The sequence below is a fragment of the Alligator mississippiensis genome, chromosome 14, assembly GCF_030867095.1.
Source record: "Alligator mississippiensis isolate rAllMis1 chromosome 14, rAllMis1, whole genome shotgun sequence".
Lineage (NCBI taxonomy): Eukaryota > Metazoa > Chordata > Crocodylia > Alligatoridae > Alligator > Alligator mississippiensis.
In genome coordinates, this window is record NC_081837.1 from 15,321,185 (window position 1) to 15,345,658 (window position 24,474).

The window sequence follows — 24,474 nt, forward strand, 5'->3', positions numbered from 1 at the left end:
AGCGCTGGGCCCTGCTGGAGCCAGCTGCTGACAGAAACCCAGAGAGAAACTGAGTCAGGGTGAGCAGCATCTGATCGACTATAAGGGGAGTATTGCCAAGACCAACCTGGCCACAAAGGTGTATAAATAAAGAAGTAGAAAGAACTATGGTCATTTGCTTACATAAAAGTAAACTGAATCCTGTTGGGAGTGGATTTGGGAGGGCCACAACTGAAGTTTACAGCTGGTACAAGTAGGAGACCTGAGCCTTATTGAGGACTGTCAATTCGGTGGTGCCTGCCATGAATTATGACTTTTTTTGTTTTTTTCATTTTATTTTTAATGGCTATTAGTTTGCTTCTGGTTGCCTACGCACGCACTCTTGAACACACTTCTGCTATCAAAATTTAAAGTCCTAAACTATGTTGGAGACTGGCTTCTTCATGGAGTTGGCTCCAACAGCCATTAGTACTGGGGGGTGGATCTGATGGGATCCAAATAACAGTTGCATCTGCGTATCTGTCGCTTAGCACAGCGATCCACTCAGGTGACTAGGTCACTGGGCTGTGTAAATGGATAATGCTCTCCCTTAGAGTCAGAGCAGGGGTGGGCAAAATGCGGCCCACGGGCCAGATGCAGCCTGCCAGGCCACTCTATCTGGCCTGCGGGGCCCCTAAAAATTTAGAAAATTAATATTTATCTGCCCCTGGATGCTTGTAATGCAGCCCTTGATAGCTTGCCAAAATTCAGTAAGTGGCCCTCTACCAGAAATAATTACCTGCCCCTGAGTTAGAGCAAGATTCAAACACTTAGTTTTCCTAAGCAATGGGTTCATCCTGTTTCCCAAGCTGTCTTCGAGCCCTTTACCCTATTTAGTTCTCTGAATTGCAAGGTTTCATGTGATAAGTTTAGTAGCAGCTATTAACCAGATATTGATCCTGGTCATCAGTGAAACTTCTGATCTGAATAAATACTAACCAAACAAATGCCAAGTAAGAAATGCTTGAGATCAGAAGGAACCATTATCATTTAATTTCATCCTATGTATCGGATGTCACCCCGTGATTCCCTGCAGCAAACCCCTAACTTGGATGCGAGCATCTCTTTTTGTTTTCCAACCCTGATCTTGCTTTTAGGGTTTCGGTACCTCAAGCTGCTTCAGTGACTTCACGATGAGATGCCTTATTTTTGCAGTCTGATTTTTTTTTTTTTGTCTAGCATCCATCTCCAGTCATTGGAAAGTTTATCTTCAAGCACAATGAATCTTCGTGAGAGAAGCAAGCAGCACAGGGTAATGCGCTTTGCAGAGCGACACAGCAGCGTTAGGCATAGCCTAAAAGCAGGGGACCATGGCAAGTGAGGCCGGCGGGCTTGTCCTGGGCTGGTCTGACAGTGGGTAGTACCGGATGCTTCACACGAGGCACTGTGGTGGCCAGGTCTGGGCAAATTTGTCCCGAGAGACGCTTCCTCCTAATCCGGCTCAGGTCCGGGGGGACTGATGCTCTCAGACGGGAGGGTCTGTCTCTGCTGGGTGAGGTGCTGCAGGTTTCTGCTTGCATTGCTGCAGCCCGGTGCGGGAAAGGCTCCGGGACGGCGTCCTCCTCCTCGGCACCGCCAGCAGCGGACGCGCGGGCGATGCAGCTCGCCGGGACCCGAGGGGAGCTGCACCTTCCCGGCCGGGGGCAGGTCCGCCGCCTGCCTCCCGCCCGCCCCGCGCAGGGAGCCGAGTGCCGGCGCCGCCCCACGCCCCTTTGACGGAGTCGGGCCACCCTCGCCAAACGGGAGCGGGATCCGCAGCTGCGTGTGCGCCCCGAGCCGCTGCCCCGGCCCCGGCCCGCGAGCGGCATGGACCTGGCCGCGCTGCTGCCCTGGTGGTGCTGCCTCTGCGGGGGCGCGCTGGGCACCGGCTTCCTCTACCCCTTCCCCGCCTCCGCGCTGCCGCACGGCTACCCCGAGCAGAGCCCCGGCTCCCCGGGCAGCGGCTTCGCCTCCCGCCGGTGAGTAGGACCGAGCCGCCCGCCGTCCCACCTGGCCGGGTCGCCGCGGGCTTTGCCTCCCTCGCTCCGCCGGCAGAGGGACCCGGCCCGCAGCCTCGCCCGCGGGTCGGGGGTGCGTGGGAGCCCCTGCGCGGAGCTGCTCCTTCGTGTGCCCAGCCGCGGGACTGGTGGAGAGCCAGCCTGGCTCGAGCCTTTCAAGGGCTGTTTGAATTTCCTTGCTTTCAGTTCCCAGCAGAGGAGCGGCAGCACCCAAGGTTTGGGGCTTGTGCGCTCTGTGCCCCTGCTTTCTTCCCCCCACCCCTTCGCAAGGACTTGGTGGGCAACAAAGCCAGAGCCCCCGGGCGAAGCAGTGCCCCTGATTTCTTCCTCCCCCTTTGCAGTGGTTTGGTGGGCGGCAAAAGCCAGACAGAAGCCCCCCGGCCACAACAGCCGTGTGCCCGCAGCGGGGAGAAAGGGTGCGTGCCAGCCTTGAGATGGCAAAAAATGGTTCGTGTTGCGTAAAACCTTTACGTGTTAGGCCAGCGCGTGGAGCTGACCTCCATCTTCAGGGGGTGCAGGCTCAGAATAGTGTACATGTAATGATGATAACTACTGCGCCCTTAGCCAGGCACCCCCTTGCCAAACCATAGCTTGCACAGGGAGCCACATGTTGTCTGCTGGGTATAGCCAAGGCTATGGCCCGTTGATTACCCTGCAAGCTTTTGCTTATAGCAGCCGTATTCATAGGCTCCTTTCTTCAGATCATCAACGCTCGCTTGTTTCTGTCCAGTTTTGTTGGATTTTATTTTTGTCTTGCTTTCTTGGCTGATTGTTTTAATTTCTTTGTGTCCATTTGCGGCGAGGGAAGTTTATGTTGGGTGTCAGGCAAAACTTTCTCTGGAGGAGGGAAGTAAAGCGCTGGAAAGGGCCAGCCAGAGAGGTGGTAGAACTTCCATCCTTAGATGCTTTTAAGACCGGGGTAGACAAAGCTTTGCCTGGGATGAGCTATTTGGGACTGGCCCTGCTTTGAGCCAGGGGTTGGACTGGATGTGACCTCCTAAGGTCCCTTCCAACCCTCATTTTCTATGATTTTATGGCAAAAAACATACTTGCTCTATGACTAATTTCCTAGTTAAAATTGCAGAACTAATTGATATTTTGGGGTAAAACTGGCTCTGAAACTTAAAATCTGATGGGGAAACTTTTGGCACTTGCACATTAGTTTGACTTTCTGTTTCAGCATCAAAACTATCAAAACTTTCAGTGCCAAGGTTTTGAATCTGAGATGTCAAATTTAAGCATTTGAAAAATCATGTGAAGTAATATTTTGAAATGACGCTTCTAAAGTAGGGTCTTTCATTGGGCAGTCTCTCTCTCTTTTCTCTTTTTAGCCAAGAGATTTCAGGGAAAATATCTATGCTTCTCTCAACCTGAAAGGGAAGGCAAGGTCCAATGGTTACAAACTGCTGGAAGACCCTTATAGACTGGACATAAGGAAACATTTCTTTGCTGTTCGAGTCTCCAGAGTCTGGAATAGTCTCCCCCCCCAGAAGTGGTGCAAGCACCTACTCTGGACACGTTCAAGAAGCATTTGAATGCTTATCTTGCTGGGGTCATCTGACCCCAGCTGACTTCCTGCCCTTTGGACAGGGGGCTGGACCTGATGATCTCAGGAGGTCCCTTCCATCCCTAATGTCTATGAAATCTATTTTTGTTAGAACATTTTCTAGTGGGAAAAATAGTGCACGTTTGGGAAGATGAGGGGCGGGGGGAATGCTCTAATGTTGCGTTTATTTTTGGAGATCATTTCTTATTGCAACTTAGGCTGGGGTTCTGTGATTGCTGTGCTTCTGTGCCTCATATGTGGTGCCGGGAGTTGAGACTTGGTAACAAATTCCAGAATTAAACCTGAATTGTTTGGATGAGACCCTTCAATGAGCTGAACTAACATCTGGTGTAAGTTGCTGCATCTCTGCTATGCAGTGTCACTTTTCCCATCTAAAAGAAGAGATTATTAGTAACTGAACAACTCTGTAAAATGCTTCAGGATCTACTCTTTAACATTTATGTTGTAGCAGTGGCCTTGCCAGATTACAGTCTATCATGCTAGATGTTGCGTGAAGATATTGTGAAGAACTTGCAGCGGATGAGAGACACCATATAGACACTAGTTATTACTGTCTTCATACATCCCTTACCATTTTATCCTTTTGCCAATGCTGTAATGTGCTCCCTGTCCCATGGCTGCTTTCACACTGACTTTGGTTCATTTGCTAAGGGTGGGCTGTCCATATCCTCTCCAGTTATTGCTGCCTACAAGAACTTCAGCTTGCACTGTGTGCTTTTTAGTTTGTAGGCTCTGGCAAGCTAGGCAGTCAGCTGTAAAGACTGGACCCCTACCCTTCTCTCCTCCTCTTCCTCCACCCCAGGGCTAATCTGGTCACTGAAGATGGTCGTGAGAGCTGTTTGGAAATTTTCCATTAACAGGATTTCCCAGCTGAGTATGTGCCTCTTGTGGAAAGTGAACTTCTTTCCTCCACCTCCTGTTTTTAAAAAAACTTCCATTTCCCCCTCTTCCCTCCTTCTGCTGGAAAATCTTTGAGCCATGTGGTTGTTTCTGTCATTTAAGTCAGTCTGATGAGCTGCCCTGGAATTGAGCTATCTGGGCACTACCCCCCTTGCAGGTTACTGTACTCCAGGCAGCCTGACAGGCGTTGACTGTTTCAAGCCTCTCAAAACCTGCAGGGTTGATTTCTGCAGAACAGAGACTTTATTTCTGGGGAAATCTTGACCCCACTGATTCATGCTCTTTATGAACCTAAAGATTTTTTTTTCGTTTAACAGAACTTTCTGCAGAACAGGAGTTTCAGTTCTAGTGAGAGAATATGGCTATTAGCTTTGTAAACTGGCTAGAGGTAGAGCTTCCATTTTTCAATGTTAAATTGCCATGAACATCTGTAGGCGGTAGATAGGTAATATTATTAAACACCACTTGGTGGATTTTGATAATATCATGTACATTGTAATAAACTCAGTGTTCTTTGTTTTAATTGGCTTGTTGCTGCTTTTCTAGCAAAGTTATGATTTTTTTGGTCCCCTCAGGCAAGAGATAAGGGGATTTAATGCATTACATTTGAGGCCATTCATTCTGATACTGAAAAAAGGCAGAAAATAGGAACCTCTAAATAGCATAACTTCATTGAATCTGCAGATCTTCTAGTGAAGGAATTGGGGATAAAATTATATGAGTATAAATTGCACTATTGTGTTTTGTCTGTGCATATCTATTAAGGAGTAGTTATTTACAAAAGTCAAGCAGCGCACATTTAAATGTGCTACTAGTACACAGTAAAAAAACTAGAAGAAAACAAAACCAGCAGAAAACTAGCTTATGTATCGTGCCAGAGCTTATTGTTCCCGGGCATTGTATTTGAATGTGTGCCTGGGACCACAGCACGTTTCATAGATTTCATGGACACTAAGGCTAGAAGGGACCTCGGGAGATCATCGAGTCCACGTTGAGCTGAGCTGGGCAACCCTGGCTGGCAGAGTGCCTGGGGGGTCAGCCTACCAGCCTGGGGTTGCTTTAGTCTGGCTCAGTGTGCTGCAGAGGGCCTACCTGGGTCACAAGGGTGCTCCAGTGCAGGGCTAGCCAGCAGCATCTACACGTGCAGTGCTGGTATAATTTATACCAGCTTGGATGTTTGTAATGAATGTAGACCAAGAACATACGTGTACATGAATAGGGTTCTAGTGCAGCATAGCTAATATGCTATACATTGATGCTGTCTACTCTGTAGCAGCTTTCCTATGTAGATAAGCTCTTAGGCTGCTGCCTTTTGTGGTGACTGTTTGTAACTTGAATGCTTGGCTAAGGGAACTGGTGTGTAGCCACCAAGGGCTTTATCCTATGAGGTGTTGAGCAGCTGCAGTTCCCCGTGACTTCAGTAGGAGCTGTGACTATTCTACAACTTTTTGGATTACTTCTTACCATGGGACTGAATATTTGCATTCGACTTGGAAACTAACAGCTTGGTTTGGATTCAGACCGGCATTGACCTGGAGCTAGGTTGTCTATCCCACAGCTTATTAAAGGTTACTGGCTGCTGGTTGGGGGTGTGTGTGAGAAGAGCTGTAGCCTCAATACAAGTATTCAGGCATTTGCTCGCATTGATCTCTGTATAGTAAAACATAGATTCATAGATGTTAGGGTCGGAAGGGACCTCAATAGATCATCAAGTCCGACCCCCTGCATAAGCAGGAAAGAGTGCTGGGTCTAGATGACCCCAGCTAGATACTCGTCTAACCTCCTCTTGAAGACCCCCAGGGTAGGGGAGAGCACCACCTCCCTTGGCAGCCCGTTCCAGACCCTGGCCACTCGAACTGTGAAGAAGTTCTTCCTTATGTCCAGTCTAAATCTGCTCTCTGCTAGCTTGTGGCCATTGTTTCTTGTAACCCCCGGGGGCGCCTTGGTGAATAAATCCTCACCAATTCCCTTCTGTGCCCCTGTGATGAATTTATAGGCAGCTACAAGGTTGCCTCTCAACCTTCTCTTGCGGAGGCTGAAAAGGTCCAGTTTCTCTAGTCTCTCCTCGTAGGGCTTGGTCTGCAGGCCCTTGACCATACGAGTTGCCCTTCGCTGTACCCTCTCCAGGTTATCCGCATCCTTCTTGAAGTGTGGCGCCCAGAATTGCACGCAGTACTCTAACTGCGGTCTGACCAACGCCCTATAGAGGGGAAGTATCACCTCCCTGGACCTATTTGTCATGCATCTGCTGATGCACGATAAAGTGCCATTGGCTTTTCTGATGGCTTCGTCACACTGCCGGCTCATGTTCAACTTGGAGTCCACTAGGACTCCAAGATCCCTTTCCACCTCTGTGCCACCCAGCAGGTCATTCCCTAGGCTGTAGGTGTGCTGGACATTTTTCCTCCCTAGGTGCAGCACTTTGCATTTCTCCTTGTTGAACTGCATCCTGTTGTTTTCTGCCCACTTGTCCAGCCTATCCAGGTCTGCCTGCAGCTGTTCCCTGCCCTCCGGCGTGTCCACTTCTCCCCATAGCTTTGTGTCATCTGCAAACTTGGACAGAGTACATTTCACTCCCACGTCCAAGTCGCTGATGAAGACATTAAAGACTATCGGTCCAAGGACCGAACCCTGCGGGACCCCACTGCCCACACCCTTCCAGGTCGAGACCGACCCATCTACCACTAAACACTTCAGCATGTGTTTAGTCTGTGGAATTGGGGTCTGGGTATAGTGAAGAAAAGGTCAAAGATGTTTTTGGGTCAAGTTGTTCTTTTCACACACAAAAAACAAGCAGCCTAAGGTTTTTGGGAGTGTGGATGAATTAGATTGTAGGAGTTTGTATTTACACGAGATGACTGGGTGCTTGGGCTCCTGAGTTTTAACTGTAGCTCTAGACATGCTGTGTGTCTTGGTAAAGACACTTCTATCTCTGCTCTTTAGTTCTCTCCATATATAAAATGACCACCATCTAACTCAAAAGTGTGAATGTGAAACAAGTCTCACTTGTGGTTGAGAGGGACTGGATGGTGTTTGAAGCCTCTTACATTTGGGCCTAATTTGGCTTCAGGTTTGGGGATGGAAAATGCACCAGAACATTTAATTTGAATATTCTAATGAGAATTGTTTTGCTTTACTTGGGATGTCTCTTTTCTACTGTTAAAATGATGATGAATCTAGAGGAACAGAGTATCCCCAGCTGAAATTCTAACTTGTGTAGTTGTGTAAATTCTAACTTGTGTAGTTGGAGCCCAGGGCTGTTGGAGAGTGGTGGCTCACCACCTGAGCAGTTGCTTTGTCTATTATTTACCTCCTGTCTCTTCTCTATGGTGTGCTTAGCACACCTAGTCTGGAGGCTCAAAAGCCTTTTGTTGAGCACCTCAATTCCCCTTCCACTGATCATTCAGCAGAATTGTGCTTGTTCAGGAGGCTCAGACTGAGATCCTTCAGCTTGATTGATTTGTTTTTCCTAAGCATGAAAAGGCTAATGAGGAAGACCCAGCTTTGCACAAACAGTTGTGCTGTATGTACCCTTTGCACAGGCTTGCCAGTGAGTCTGTTCTAATGATGTATCTCTGTACTGGGTTTCCAGTTGGTCTGCTGCTGTGATGCTTGGTAGCCTGGTGGGCTGTGCTGAAAGGCCAGAAGTTTCTCTTACTGTATACAGTTCAGTCCTTATTAAACTCAGATGTTTCTAATTCTCCCTCCTCCAGGCTCTTTTGGTAAATGGAGGAAGGGATATGGGCCTTTTTATTAACTACTCTGAATCTGTAATGGATGACAAAAGAGGTTCTGCTCTTTGGGCCTGGGTGCATATTGGGCTTTAATGCATGTTCATGGCTTTCTCAAGGAAGAAGGTTTTGGCAATGCAGATTTTTACTTTATTTTTTAGTTCTTAACAGCTGCCAGTGGTCTTCGTTTCCTTTTGGATTATGTTCTTCACATTGTTCTCCAAGCTCTGCTTTTTTTCTTCAGCCCTCTCCTCAAGCTTCTTGGGTTTGACTTAGCTCAAGATACCACTTGAATCTTGGAGCGCTTTCTATTACCGTAACCAGTTTAACTTATTCCATATAATTTATTCCATATAATCTCAAAAGAGTGTTCAGGTGGTTGTAGAGGTAGCATCATCTACAGGAATGAACCTCACATGCTCAGAGTTCCTACTTGCCAAATGTGCATTGCTAGTGTTTGTTGTTGCTTTTTCTGGGGGAGGAGGAAGGATTTGGCAAGACTTACTTATGCCTTTGCTTTATGGAAATACTTCAGTAACAAAGATGCTAGGAACTATCTAACATTGAAATCCCATTGATGAGTCGAAAGCAACCACAGCTCTTTTCTGTGCTTTACCATGGCTGTGGTCTCATACAAGCCCTACTCTTTTGAATAGATTTTGGATATCCCCCTCCTTGCCCATCTCATTTGATCCCAGGCTGAAAAAATATTTTTGACTCTGCAGGCTATAGAAGAAACACAGTGGCACCATATGTGGCTTGGCAATGGCCAGCTCTGTGTGTGTGCATATGTGCGTTCCAAAGACTTTGTCCAATGATGTCACATGATCACTTATTGTGATACTTGTGGCCTGATCCTGATCTCACTTTAATTTAGTTGATAAGTGACCTGAGATCTAAGGCTAGGACTTAAAGAAAAGTGTATGTTGGGTGTAGAGCCCTCCTGCACATTTGGTCTTTGCTTAGGTGCCTGAATATGAGCTGAAATCTCTTGAAATTTTGCTGCCAGGCACTTGAAAATGCGCCCTTGATCTTTTTGGCTCTTTGAGGCTGTCTGGGACTTGGGAACTACAGAGCACTTTTGTCACTCAGTACTGCATATCCCTGGGAAAACATTACTTAGTTGGCGGTAATTGTGGCTTCACTGAGGTTTTTTTTACACAGTTGTTTTTAATGAATTTAATGCTGAAAACTGCAGGGATTCTCTGAACTGAGCTGTCAGCTTGTGTCTGTCATTGGCACTAGCGATGTGGAGGGGGAGAGGGGGCAGAAATCTGATGCTTGGGCTTCAGTGTTTCATCGTGCTAAACCCCATTACTCTAAACACTGAGTGGGAGTTAAATTCCTTGGTCAGCTTAATCTCTGAATTGTTAAACCTATATCCTCGCTAGAATTGTAATGGCTGCTGCAATAGGGACCATCTTAGTAAATGACACTGGTTTTTTTTCTGGTTGGTAGCAATTTTCAAATATAGCTGCTCTAACTTGGGTTTAGGTGACTTATCAAATCCAGTGTCCCAGTGAGAGACAAGCCCATTGCTACTTAACACCGAGTGGCTTGGGGTCTTGGTATTGGAATGAAATCTGGGAATTGAGATTCCCAGAACCTTTGCTTTCCATGTGTATGTGTGTGGATATAATATGTGTGCGTATAATGAAATAATCATGCTTCCCTTAGCCATGGCGGAGGCTCTAGGGAGTAATTCATTATGGTGTGGTTAGAGTGCCAATTGGAAGCCACAATATCCTAAATATTACATAATTTTTTTTTATGCTAGATTACTTGGCTTCTGTATGTAACATTCCATTCCCCTATAGAATAAATAGACGTTAACCTACTCTGTTTCCTCTACTTTTGTGCCTAGCAGACAGCTTGTAGGGGGGACTTTCTTTCTCTCTCTTTCTCTTTCCCCCTTGGTCCATTGATATGGTTTATATTATGGGAGTTAGTCTTTCTGTCTGACCTTTGCACATAAGGCTTTAGTTAGTAGGTCAAGTGGTTAGAGCCAGCTGAGTGAAAGAGAGAAGAACCGAGAGGTGCTACCTGGGCTGGATTCTGGCTGGAGTAATCCAGGGCAGACGAAAGACCAGCAGCACTTGCAGAGGGGAACACAAACATTGTTTCTAGACCTACTTAAGTCATCCATAAGCCTGAAAAGCCTGTTTATGCTTTACATTGATGGAAATAACATATAGTAGCTGAGACCTGACCGGAAAATGAGTCCCACGCTGTCTTTGAACGCTGTACATGGGGAGGCGGGATCCCCCTAGTTTTTGGTTGTAGAGCTGTGCAAGAAACAGGTCACCCGTTTAAAGTTGTTCTGTCTTTCGTCGCATCTCTGGAGGAAAACAAGTGCTACTGTGCCAGTCTGGCTCTGCAGGACGCTACAATACTGGACTTGATGCTGCTGTAAATCAGCATAACCTGCAAAAAATGGCCACGTTCCCTGTAGTGTACTGTAAAGTACAACACTACTGCAGCCAACCAGTTTAGCCCATCACACTGTGAAGCCTGGTCTCGTGGGCAAACGTTACTGGAAATAACTAACGTATATTGTAAATAATACAATATTTTTCTATAACTTCATAAAGCAAACTCCTAGACTGTAGCCCCATAGATTAGATTTTGAATGACTATCCATTGCATATGGAAATAATGGAAGACTGCTTGGCAAACAGTTTTCTGCCCCCCCCATAAATAAATAAATAAAAATCTGGTCCTGATAGTGTCGTTAAAAAGTCTGCTAAAATCCCTTATGGAGACAAATGTGCTCCAAACCTATTGGAACCTTGTTGCAAGAACTTCAGCAACCTATTCATTTTCTTGGGGAATGTGCTTTGAAACCATCAAGCTCTTTAATTACATCTGTCAACCCATGCCAAGTGGTTATTGGCAAATCTGAGCCATGAAGTTTTGCAAGCAGTTTCTAGCTATGACCCTACAGTTTTACTGCAATATGAGTTTCAGCACATAGGTACTACCTGCCATTGTGGTTCAGTGGTAGAATCTTTGTCTGCCGTGTGGGAGAGCGGGGTTTCATTCTCAGATGTACATGCAACTACAGCGATCAAGGCACTGAAGGTCTGGAATCACTCTGGCCTTTGGATTCTGTCCCATTGATCTAAAGGGGTGATGGAAGGTCTGGGCAGCCTCCGCTCCTCCATGCCCCTGCGTAGGCATACGTGTCAAGGGTCCTGGTGACTTCTCATACATACACCATGACTCAGAAGGATTGATGGTTGCCTACTAAATTACATGCCTCTGGGGCTAGGGACAGACATTCAAAAAGCTGGAGCCTGAACTGATTCAACCTCTGCAGGTTAGTTTAACTTGCCTAGGTTGAATCAGTTTGTAACAGGACAGACATGACCTCTGGACTGAGGAAATGCGGGCACATGCCTGCAGTTGCTCAGGTCAGGAGCTAAAGCGTGCCCTTGGCTGCAGGGAAACTGTGCTGGGAGGGGTGTGGCCAGTCTGGGCTGAACAGGCCAGAGAGGGGTTTAAATCCCCCCCTGTCCCACCAGCAGGACCTGGGCTGGGTCCACCGGGCGCTCCCCCCCTCACTGCTGCAATGGCAGGGCGCCATGGCCCCTGAGGCGGAGGGGGCAGGGAGGGGATTATTCTCCCCTCTACCCCCACTGCCCCCATGTCTGCCTGCCCTGACCCATGCTGCTCTCTCCCTGCTTGGGGAAAGCGGTGGAATAAGCCCTCTCCCCCAGATGCTGGAGGGAGGGGGAATAACCCCCACCCCTGCTGCCACCTAAGGAGCCCTGCTGGCTGGTGTCTGGCCATGCCCCTGCCTAGCCACTGAAGTGGCAAGGGGGCAGGGATCTTGATGGGGGTAGCAACCCCTGTCATAGTGTTGTGGAGGGTGAGTCCTGGCGGGGGGGCCCTGCTACAGGCAGAGCTGCAGCAGACTGCGTGTGGCAGCACCGGGCCATGGGGAGAGGCAGTGGGTCGTGTGATCCCAGCGTGTGCTCCTGCCAGTGCCAGGGGGGGTCAGACTAGATGATCTGTTCAGGTCCCGTCTGACCCCAAACTACTATGAAACTATGAAACCTTGTATTATTACCACTGTTGTGTTTCCCTTTGGCCTCTTCTCCTCCCCCCTGCCTTTCTTTCCCCTCCCTCCCCTGCTTTACCTTTTCTTTTTCCTTTTTTACCTATTTATATTTTCACTACATCCTCTCACACTTAGAGCTTCTTTTATTCCTGTTTTCCTGATCTCCAGCTATTTCCTTTTTTCACTGACAGCCTCTTTTCTACCTTGTATTCTATTCCTTTAGCCTTTTACCCATCATGCATTCCTCCCCTTCTCTCTGCTTTACCTTTTGTCTTTCTAATTTCTACCTATTTACATTCTTACTGACATCCTGCCACACTTTTAGCTTCTCTTATTTCTTGGAGTCTCAAAACAGCAGAGACTCCCTATGCCTGAAGAAGGGTGACTGTGCCCGAAAGCTTGCCAAGAAATTTTTTCCAACTCCTCAGTTGGTCTAATAAAAGATATCACATCTACCCCAAGAACCTTGCCTGCCTGTGAACTGAAAAGGGGCCTTTACAGCTAAGTTAATTAACACCTTTCCTTTCTTCTATACAGAGGTTGATAGTGGTAGTGTCTGACCCCTGTTACACTGGTGTAAACTGGGATGAAGCAGCTGATGATGAATTATGCTGGCATTGGGGAAAGGGAATTGCAGGCTCGTAACATAAGGTGAATGCTTTGAATCCATGCTGGGATGGTTAAAGTTTTTATTGCCAAGAATTTAGGGCTATGGCATTTGCAATAGGACTAACAAATATTGGTGGTGGTTATGACACTGAACAGTACACTATCCCAGATATCCAAGTGGGAGTACAGTTTGTACCCAGAGGTGAGAAGTGGGTTGCTGGTATGGCAGGACTGCACATGTATCCAATTATGGACATGTATAAAGGAAGTCCTTCTAAATGCATTACAGTTATGTGGAGCTTTTGTTATTGAGATTTATATCCGTGGAAAACATGCTTTTTGAAAGAACTAAATATCACATCCGTAACTCAGTGGCTAGCGGTTTGTTGGTGTGTTTTGCCACAACTCATCCACTTTGCTGAAACGAGGTCCTGGAATGCATTCCATGAGAGAAGCAAGGAAGGAGAGAGACAGCTACCTAACCTCTCTCATGGGTGTGGATGCATTGTTGTAAAGGGTATTGCTATGAATACTGTAATCATGATGCTATTTGTTATACAACTGAAAATTTATTAACATTCAAGTTATTGAAATATCCTCCTCCCTTCATATTAGTTCATGTCTTCTGAGCTCCACCCCAAAGTAATGGCAAAAAATAGGGCAAAAATTCAAGGGCAAATATCTGTTAAAGGGCAAAAATTAGATCTTGTGATCAGAGGCATATCTGATAGGGTTTTTGCCCTGGACCAACAGGGAATAGCTGCTACTGCAAGGATAGGTATCTTTTGGCTTGGCCAGCAGCTATGGGGTTAATGTGGCAGCTGATATCTATTTCCCTGGCTGAGCAACAGTAAAAAAATGTTAATTCATGCCTAGGTTGCCCACCTTTAGTTAAGATATTGCTGATTCTTGTTCCTGTATTCCTACTTCCATACATGTTCTAATCGTGCCCATGGTGACTTACAATACTTTATTTTCAAATGTATAACTCTTACGTTTTAACAATGTTTGGGAGCCCCAGTTGGGGACCAGGACCCTGTTATGCTAAATACTGCACAAACACAGAACAAAAGCTTGTCACATCCTAAGCAGTGACCACCTACATAAACCAAATTAACCCCCCTACATACCTCCCAAGATATGGGGCTCCAACTTTGAATGGTATATGGGATCCTAATTATTGGAGCGTGTGTGTGTGTTCTACCGTTTCTAATACCAGGTCTGGCAAGGTAACCCCAAACACTTATCCAGTTGGCATATAAGATAATTTTAGAAAATGCTTAGTTGGGTTTCAGTTCTAGCTTTGCAGCAGACTGATCTGTTGTATAGACAAACTATTTTTCCTTTGCCTCAGTTTCTTCACCTGAGGAGAAGTTTCACTGCATTGCTGTGGGGATTATGTCATTAAAATTTGCCACACTGCAGTACTTGCTCACTGCTTGCGGGAAACCAGGCTGTGCTAGCGAGGAGTCTGCTATAGCCTTGGCCAGCATTGGAGTGTATTTTAGCCTGTATGATGGGTTTTTAAAACTAGGCATCTTCAGTTTCCACTGCAAATGACAACTCCTCTTTCCCCATCCTCTACCCCAGCTGTAGTGCTATAACAATACATGGTTTTTTTTTTTAAAACACTAAGTATTAATGGCTACTGGAAGAGTCACTGAAGTGTTCATTGCCTTGGTTTGGAATTTGGCTACTGATTTAGTCCCCTAAACTTTTGTCTTTCAGGGAGGTTAAACCACACTAGGAAGCCCTTGCCATCACAGCCAAATGGGAATGGGAACTGTGGGGGAAGCCTGCATGCTCAAGCAAGGAAGAGGGGAGCTGTGCCCTGCTTTCTGCCTACCCTTCCCCCACAAATTGCAAGCATACCCTTCTCATGCAGGTACCACGCTGGTCCATGAGCATTGGGTTCCAGAAGTTGTTTCAACCCCGCTTTGGACTGTTAAAGCATCAGGCATAATGCAAATGTTGCTGGATACAAAAATCGAGTAGCAGAATATTAAACAGGGAGTAAATATATCATGAATGATATATAGTAATCCTTTCTTATAAATGCTGGGGTATAAAGGAATAGCATGAACCTACTTGTCTTCCTTATTTCCTTGTTAAGTCATGCCATAGATTCAGTTGTGGCACGTAAACTAACCAGTAACTGTCTTCACCAGACTTTGGAAACATTATTGTTCCAGATTTAACATTTAATCATCTTTCTCATAGGCCACAATATAACCTGGTTAATGCCTCTCTAAACACTAAGGCTAAGTACAGACATCTAGAAGGTTAAATTGGGTTCAAAATGGCCGCCCGATTTAAGCTTAGCTTGTCCTGGTGCCGACCTTACACTTTCAGACCAGATCTCAGTGATCAGCAGTCAGTCTAAACCTGTAACTGTACAGACATTCCATTCAAACAAACTGGTTTAAAAACTGCAGACCCTGGTTTAAGGTAAACCTGGATCTAGGTAATAGCTGACTAATTCGATTTGGGTCAAACCCGGTGCACTTTCCCTGTGCAGCCCTGATGCTGAGCGAGCCCAGCCACTGGCCCCAGCCCCAGGATTGCGCTTTTCACTCCCCGCTTCCCCCACACTAGTCTGTTTCTTGCCCCCCAGCGCCTTGCTCCCCCCTAGCCAGTGCTCTCAACCCCATCCCACAAGCAGCTCTGGGTACAGCTGCTTTTGTTAGCGTGAGTTGAGCAAGTAAGTCCCAGTGTGGGGAGGAGCGGGAGGGGTGGGAGGGCAGGAGAATCTCCCCTCCGAACTACACCCCCATCCCTCCCGCACTGTGGGTGGTCACCGACCGCTGGTTGGCATTTGCCATTCCCCTCCCACTGCTGACACCACTGTGGCTGCCTGTGTAAGCTCCCCGCTTGCTGCCGCCACTCCCCCGTTGCTGTCACCGCCGCCTGCAGCCAGTCACCATGCTCCCCCAGCCTCCGGGGCCACACGTCATTCATGCATTTACCTGCAGGGAGCTGCTCTTCATGCTACCTGGCTGTGTTCGGGGTCACGTGCATGCAGGTGGAGCCCCCTGCATCTCACTCCCGGCAGTCTTAAGCAGCCCCTGGCAAGCTGGAGTGCTGCTCACCTGCAAAAGGAAATCCACTGTTTCCCACGGGAACCCAGGCACCTGGGGGCCAGCACTGGGAGATCCTTATCTCCTAGCTCTGTCTCTGCAGTTGTGGGGCCGGCACTGGGAGATTCTTGTCTCCCAGTGCCGGCTCCGTGACCATGGAGCTGGCGCTGGGAGATGAGGATATCCCAGTCCCCCACTCCCTGATCTCAGTGGCGGAGTGGAGGTTGGGAGATAAGGATGTCCTAGCCCCCACTCCCTGATTGCTGTCTGGCCCCCACTTCCTGATTGCTATCTGGGAGCAGGGGGCTTGGAGCTCCCTGCTGCTGGGGCGGTGGGACATAGTCCCTGCACGGGCTCTGGTGGCAGAGCCCGCCCCAGCAGCAGGCAGCTCCCGGGGGGCAGGGAGCAAACTCTCACCCCCGGTGGATGGCTGACGGGGAGCAGATTTGCTCCTGGTCAGTCATCCACTTCAGCACTATTGCACCATTACTAATCAAAAGTAAATTTGCTACTTGCATTTGCAGGTAGCAGATTTACTCATGATTAATTAGGTTTACTGCATAGTAAGTATGTGCATGTGTAGATACACGTGCTTACTTTGCAGTAAACTACGCTACTGCACAGTTAAGCATCTTGTGTAGACGCACGCACCCAGCGTGTTGAGCATTGATTTAAATAGTTCCCTATAGCACTTGCTTTTGCACCCAAATGCTTTCTGTGCTTTCTAAATATTAGGAAATATGTCCATAATAAAAGTTTTACTTTAAAGGTACTGGTGTCATGAAGCATTACTGTGCTGTTATGGCAAAGCTTAGGAATGGCACTTTGTAACCATGTGGTTAACAGAGCTTCTCATGGCTTTGGTTGTCCAGATTTGTCATCTGGAGAACAGGCTGTCTGATTGTCCTCTCAAGTAGCTTACTGTATATGGAGCTTGGAGTAAAAATCTGTCATGTTTATCATTCTAAACTAAGGAGAATATATTGCACCAAAGTCTTGCAATAGACTTACATGACCAAATGGTGACCAGATTATGCTGTCTTGGCCAATGTCTTGTTTTGTCCATCACAACCTAGATCTATGACACATTGCTCTCTATTTTTGCATCGACTTGAGGAAACAATACTATGTGTCCTTAGAGGCAATGCTTTCTCATTTGGGATTTCTTGTTCTTTGTAGTTCTTGAGGTGAAATGGGTCTACATAGATCTCTTTACAAACTACATCTCACTAGTGTCTACTAAATGACTGGGAGGTAAAGTAGAAATGACTGATTACTTGCCAACATGCAAGCTTCCAGCAGACATCAAGGGGATTTAGAGGAAGGAAAGGGGAAGCAGTGATGATAAATTTACTTGTGCCTTGTTCATTTCTTGTTTCTACTGTTTGGCCTTTCATGTACAGAATTCTATATCCGCTGTACTATGTCCTGCAAATAAAAGGGAGTCTAGCTTGCTATAGAGTTCTGCTATTGAAACTTAAGAATGGGTTTTTCAGCTGTTGTGACTTCTGATCAGGGTCAGATGCAACAAAGCTATAACTTTTAAGACACTTGCACTAAATGTAATGGTAAAAATATGTATGGTGAGGGACATCCCTAAACTGGGTCACTACCTTTTCAAAACTGCAATGTTCCTACCAACTTCTAAGGATTAATAATTTAAATAATTTTTTCTGCATATGTTATATATTATGTATTATTATATAGCATACTATATCATGAATTAACCATGTTATATATAATACATAATATATGGAATGCTAAATAAATTGCCTTAATATAGCCACACTTCTAGGCAGAGCTCCACTGTTGGTTATACATGGCTTCCCCTGGTGTCAATAGATGCCACCAGCCTTCAATTGAAGGGCAGAACTTGAGTCTTGGTGCTACATAGTTGACCATCATGCTACTCATTTGAGTAAAAGGCTTAGCAGCTGTTTAAGCTCAAATGCAAACCATGTGTTGCTTAGCACCAGGTGCCAGAACCTGATTTAAGGAGGATATCATGCTGGAAGTGAACTCTGTTCCATTGGTAAATGTCCTATCCCCAGGTGTGTGTAAGTAGGTTACTAACAGTTCCCCTATCTGGAGGCTAAAGAGATTGACTTGCTAAGTGTTTCCTTTGCTTAGTTTGTTATTAGAGCTGTACTGCAGGAGGTGCGCTTATAGACTCGAGAGCAAGCTATTTTCATTCATCTTCTTGAGTACAGCATTTGGTTTGCAACAAGTTTGATGTTAGTTGATTTGATGCAACTTAAGAGATGCACAATTTTTTTTTTCAATACCAGGTTAAATAAGTACAGAATAGGGCTCATCCATGTCAGAAAACTGGTGAATCTAAATATCTTTTATACCACAAACAGAGTGCAACGGGTGAAAGTGTTCTTTAGAAAAGGAGTTAAAACGAGTACTTCAATGTTTTCTCTTCCAGATTTTTAACTTTAGTTTTTAGCTTTAGTTGGTGTTTTTCAATAAGTATTTTTTTCTTCCTCGCTCCAAGGTCAGTTTTTCTAGAAAAGAACAAGCCAGTACTGTGAATGTACTGGAAATACAAAGACAGGAGACTAGTCTGCAACTGAGTTATCCAACTGTGCAAAAATGTTTAGGCTCAGGTTCTTCTTTTGAAATTGATTAATTCAAGGAGCTTTTATGTTTGCAAAATGACTTACTTGGTTGTAATTGTGTATGATTTCCATGCTACATGGATATCAAATGCCAAATTCCAGCCAGTCAGTCAAATTCAGCAAAGCCAGATTCCAGGGATATTTTCATGTTTTTTCCTTCGGCTATGAATGCTGAAAACCACCATCCCCCTCATTGATTGCAATAATATAGGGGAACAGTAGAATATTGGAGCACAATAATGTGTGCAGGAAGGGGACTTTAAAAGAAACTAAAGCCACTGCTGGTTTTTTTTAAGAATATAGATGAAGAATGTTGGTCTCTTGACTTTTGAAGATTATGGTCAAGGTAGACCCTTGATAAGCTTTGTTTTGGCCATAACATGCTGGCCATCCTGTAGATGACTGACCACAGGATCTTTCTAAAAGGGAAACCTGCCCTGCTTCATGCCCTACATCTAATATTGCAAATACCTGTATTAAAAATGCGAGTCAGGTTGCAAGGTCAATGCTTAAGGAGAAAGTGGGGTGTAGAAGAGCTGCCAGTTCAATCTTAATTAAGCCCCCATGTATTATAATATGAAATTTAATTACATTATCATATTAGTTTTCCATAGATTCATTGTCTATAGAATGATTTGGGGTGGTGTAATAGAGTACAATTATCCTGCTGCCATCGTACAGGCAGTCACTTCTTGGGTGTCCCTCCTTTTCTGGGTGCCCGTCTTGATCTTGGGAATGATTTGCAGGTGTGCTGAATATTCACAGAGACAATTTTGGTGAACGAGCTGTGCTTTAAATATATAAAATGCTGTTTTTTAGGCCATATATCCTGAAGAACAGAGTCTACAAATTGGCAGACAGTTTTGTGATTCGGTAGAGTACCACCTCCTTTTGAGGGGTATTGTGAAAATCAGCTCATCAATGCTTGTGGAGACGGGTTTTCTTATGGTGCTTGTCACTATGGTATCAATGAGGAATTCTGTCTTTTAAAGCAGCATTTGAGTGTTCAGCAGGGCCATATCAAATGGCAAGAAGAACCCACTGTTGAGTAGTTGCTCAATTTGAGCCCCTTGTATCCCGTGCACTGTCTGAGGCACAGGTTCCATGGGAAAGCATGTCTTGCATCGATACCTTCTTTACTAAAGGCATATGAATAGGCTGACCAGAAGGAAATCTGAGACACTGCCAAGCCTCCAAATCTCTGAATCAGCCAAGCTAGGCCCATCCCCTGCCCGCTCTCCCAGCCCGGCAATGGCTGGCCCACCTGCCCCAGCTCCCGGCACCTGTTAAAAAAGCCCTGGTGCTCACCAGGTGCTGCTGGGTGGGGGGTGATCCCTGCTGCCCCCCACTGCCCCACACTGCATGGGGGGCTCTGCCTGGGCCAGCTCCAGCCCTTTAAGGAAAAGAAACAACAAACCCTCCATCCAGACTCTCTGTTGCTGCTGGTGGGGGGCGATCCCCGCTGCCCTGCACCATGTGGGGGGCTCTGCACAAGCCCCCAAAGCCCCCAGGCCACTGCAGGAGCAATGAGTCCCGGGGCTTTTCTTGGTGTGGTTTTTTTTTTTCTTAAAGGGCCAGAGCTGGCTCAAGTGGGGCACTGTTGAGGGGGCTGGGGGAGCTGGCGGGGCGGGGCTCGTGGCAGAGCTCCCCATGCACCATGGGACAGTGGAGGGCAGTGGGGATTGCCCTCCTGCCCAGCAGCACCCAATGAGCAGCGCTCCTCCACCCCTAGTACTTGGTAGCTTGGAGTCAGCTGCAGCTCCCTGATGCAGCCGCCAGGGGCTGCCCAAATCACTGAAGCTCTCCGAAGATTCAGAGAGCTTTGAATCGATTCGGACTGTAGCAGGATACTAAGGTGCCTGCTACTGAGAGAGCCCGGAGGGCTCCTCAGGTGCTGGTTGCCAGGGCAATGGGAGGCAGCAAACGACCCACACCTGCCAGCAGTCAGGGCTATAAGGGGCAAGGCCTGGCTCTTATGGGGGGGTGGGGAGTGGAGACCAGAGGTAGTTCCTGATCGGTATCTAAGACAGAAGGAGCTCTCTGCCAGCAGGGAGAGAGAGAGAGAAGCTCCTGGAGCGATGATGTGGGGAGAAGCCTGACTGCAGGTACGGCTTGCAGAGAAAAGGGTAGCAGCTCTGAGATGGCTGAGCAATGTCGGTACAGCCAGGTGGCTTAGGTTTAAGTTGTAGCCAAGAGGCTTGAGTTTATGTTGCAGTTTGTTTAACACCGGTGGTTTGGGTGAGGCTATAAGGGGATGGAGGAGGCCTCATAGGGGACTCACGGTAGAGTGAGGACCCCAGCCCCAGTGAGGGCACAGAGTTTGGGGGTACAGACCCCAGCTCCAAAGAAGAGCCCGGTGAGAGGGCAACCTTGCAGAGGGAAGAGCCCCAGTGAGAAGGGCAGCCGTACAGAGAAGGCACTAGTGAGAAGGGTGGCGTATAGAGAAGGCCCGCAAGGCCTAGACACGCCGGACACCCGGAGCAGGAGAATTGTGGCCAAGTGGAGGAGAGGTAGCCTCCCTACAAAAACACATATCATCAAAGTCGTGGCGGGCGAGAATAGGAGGGTGCAAGTCCGAAGCTTGGCACAGTAGAGGAGGCGGCAAGGGCTAGCACGGCGACCCTGCTGTTTCTCCTGTTAGTGGTGCATTGGCTGGGAACGGTAATGCCATGCACGAAAAGACGAACCCAAGGGCTAAAACTAGGACAGAGAGGGAGGGCTGTAAAAAGACAGCAGCAACAAACCGAAAAGAGGGCAAAGCAGGAAGGCTCTGCCCTGGGACGGTACTGGGAAGCTGGAGGGCCCGACCAGTGAAGGCGTGAGGCCAGGATGGCCATGGCAGAGGATATAGAGAGCCTGAAACAGGAGAATTTTGCTGGACGCTTAAGGATAGATGAGTTGGAAGAGAGAGTTGAACAATTGGAGTGGGAGCTAGAAGTGGCCCAAATTCAAAAAGAGCAAGCTGAGGCAAAGGCTACGCGGTTAGAACAGCGGGCCCAGGCAGGAAAAAGGGAAAGAGGCTCAAGAGAGACCAGGCGCAGGATAGCAGCGGAAGCAGAGAGGGCTCGCGTATTAGAGCAGCTTATTACAAATGGAGGCCAAAAGAGCCGGGAGAGGGAAGAAAAGCTGCAGAGGATGCAGAGAGAGATGGCAGCGTGGAGAGAAAAGTCTCCTACAACCGGCACAACCCAGGCAAGGGAACAGAAAGAGTTATTACAAAAGTTGGAGGTCGCCAAAGGGGTGATGGAGGTTCTTCAGGAAGAAGTCCGCAGCCAGGCAGATCATATACAGGAACTGCATGATGAGCTAGAGGAGTGGCAACAGAAGTGCTTTCGTGCAGAACATCAAGCACAAGAGCTGCAGGATGAGCTGCTTAAAAGCCATGACCAAGCAAAAGAAACGGGCAAGGCTTTTGCACAAGAAATGGAGAAAATAAAAGCTAACCTAGCAAATTATGAGGACCTGTACCATCGAAGCTTGTCCCTTGAAGGAGAGTTAGAAGCTGGGACAAAGGAGACTGAGAGGTTACGGGCCCAGTTGCAGAGGGTGGAGGCAGCAAATGAGACCCTACGGGCAGCTAGTGGTCACAGAGCGTCAAAAGGCCAAGACCCTGAGGAGTCGGAGGGGCCAGAGTTAATAAATACAGGAACCCAGACGGAAGCAGGACTAAAGGCTCAAACAGGGGAGTGTGTGGAAGCAATGCACGAGGCATTACAAGATCAGAAGCGGTCCCGGGAAGCAGAGGTAAAGTCCAGAATGGAGGAGTGTGCAGAGTTGCAGGCCCAAAGGCAAAGGGTAGAAAAGGAGAAGGACCAACTGGGGGGAAGAGATACGGTCCCTGAAGGCCCTACTAAAAGAGAGCACAGCCAGAGAGGCAGCTTTACAACAAGAGATCGAGCAGCAACCAGTACAGGCTGCTCAAACACAGAGTGAAAGACTGACTGCAATAAGTAAGCAGTTGGAAGAACATGCGTCCATGGCTAAGGCAGGATTCGAGGAGTACCTTCAGGAGCTGGAAGGCTTGAAAAAGGGGTTAATAGGTGCAGAAAAATTCATAGGGACTGCACAGCCTATGCTCTTAAAGATCCTGAGAAGTCAGGAGCAACCCAGTATGGTAAAATTGGAAAATCCTCGAGAAGAGGAGGAAACAGGGCAGCAAGAAAAGAATACCAGGATGAAGACACTCGCAGAGATAGACCCCACAAGGATGCGGGAAGAGATCCGCTCTACAGTCATGGAGTGCACGGATCAGAGATGGGGGCAGTGGGTGAGCCAGCATACAGTAGAAATGAACTACCTGGGGAAGAAACTAGGGCAGCTTACCAGCAGGTATGACGTTGGAGCAGTGACAGTACCAGAACAGGTGCAACAGAGGGAAGTAGACAAGGGAAATGTGGTAATGGTACAAGAGAGTGAGCCAGTCAGTGGTAGAAACAAGAACGGTGACCTAAGCTGCCCTGATCACACTCAAAAGGAAGGACAGCTAGAACAAGAAGGTCAGAGATCGAGGAGGGCACAAGCACGGGTATCTGGTAGAACAGGTACGGCTTCCAGAAGAGAGAGAGAGAGGCAGAACCTCTAAGTAAAAGAGAAGTCCAAAGACCTGAGATGGACTGGAGGAGCCGAAACTCCAGGGAAACTAAGGGGGGAGGAGAAGTACATCTCAAGCTCTACCCAAAGGATGAGAAACCCAGCCCTGCACGGAAGCAGAGACCGTGCCAAACCCAGACTGCAGGCCAAACTAAAGAGGCAGAAGGCCCATCGACAACAAAGGTAATTCGGTGGGAGAAAGAACAGAGGGGAGGAAGACGGCCATGCGTGTATGTTAATAACCTCCCAGGGCAAGTCAGATGGTGGACCCTGAGAAAAATAGTTGAAGCTAGAGTTGGGGGAGTAGCATTTGTAAAAGTGCACACAGGGCCTGGCGGAAGATCTACTGGCCAAGGGAAGAATTTTGGAGGGTAGAAAATGCCCAGCGAGCACTCGGGTGCAGCGGGAGCTTTGGGGTAAGCTCATGGACTGGCAGGAAACCAAAGAGAGGAGGGACTTGTTACAAAGGACACAAAGAAGAGGAGGTCTGGGACACATGAAAAGGGACAAGACACCCCAAGTAGAAGGAGGCAGCTCTCCCAGGAAGAGAGAGGAGGCTGTCTCATCATGTTGAAGGGGCTGTGGAAGAAAAGAAGGTAGGCCTGAATTGCACCCTACCAGGGATGGCTAATGTGGGGGGACTACCTGTGACAGGGTAACTCCCGAGAAACCCCCCGTGGTGTGCCCTGGGTAAAAGGCGAGGAGGAGGCGCCTGAAAACCTCTGCCTCCAGCATTTGAGTTGCCGGGTGCCAGAAGAAAGGCTGAGAAAAGCCACAGAGGGATGCAACACCTATGAGGATCCGCCTCGGTGAGTCTGAAATCTTAAGCAGGGAGGTGTGTAGCAGGACACTAAGGTGCCTGCTGCTGAGAGAGCCTGGAGGGCTCCTCAGGTGCTGGTTGCCAGGGCAACGGGAGGCAGCAAACGACCCACACCTGCCAGCTAGTTATAAGGGGCAAGGCCTGGCTCTTACCATGGGGAGGGGAGCTGAGACCAGAGGCAGTTCCTGACTGGCATCTAAGACAGAAGGAGCTCCCTGCCAGCAGCCAGAGAGAGAAGCTCCTGGAGCAATGATGTGGGGAAAAGCCTGACTGCAGGTACGGCTTGCAGAGAAATGGGTAGCAGCCCCGCGATGGCTGAGCAATGTCGGTACAGCCAGGTGGCTTAGGTTTAAGTTGTAGCCAAGAGGCTTGAGTTTATGTTGCAGTTTGTTTAACACTGGTGGTTTGGGTGAGGCTATAAGGGGATGGAGGAGGCCTCATAGGGGGCTCACGGTAGAGTGAGGACCCCAGCCCCAGT

At 47.7% G+C, this 24,474-nt stretch overlaps 2 protein-coding genes across 9 annotated transcripts in view; both read left to right on the forward strand.

The window, feature by feature from the left end:
• The first annotated feature begins 1,714 nt into the window (after nt 1-1,714).
• Nucleotides 1,715-24,474, forward strand: part of COL26A1 (collagen type XXVI alpha 1 chain) — a 317,198-nt gene continuing 294,438 nt past the window's right edge. The window contains exon 1 of one of the 8 annotated variants that reach the window (XM_019493390.2): nt 1,715-1,976. In XM_019493390.2, the coding sequence (XP_019348935.1) occupies nt 1,825-1,976 (152 nt within the window). In that variant the 5' untranslated portion in view covers nt 1,715-1,824. Of the gene's footprint in view, nt 1,977-14,666; nt 14,771-24,474 lie in introns of those variants that run through there. The other 7 variants (XM_019493387.2, XM_019493386.2, XM_019493389.2 and 4 more) reach the window with 7 other exon arrangements.
• Nucleotides 20,583-24,406, forward strand: LOC132244839 (trichohyalin-like). The gene has a single exon (XM_059717376.1). It carries the CDS (start codon nt 21,416-21,418, stop codon nt 22,517-22,519), a length of 1,104 nt encoding a protein of 367 aa, XP_059573359.1. The 5' UTR covers nt 20,583-21,415; the 3' UTR covers nt 22,520-24,406.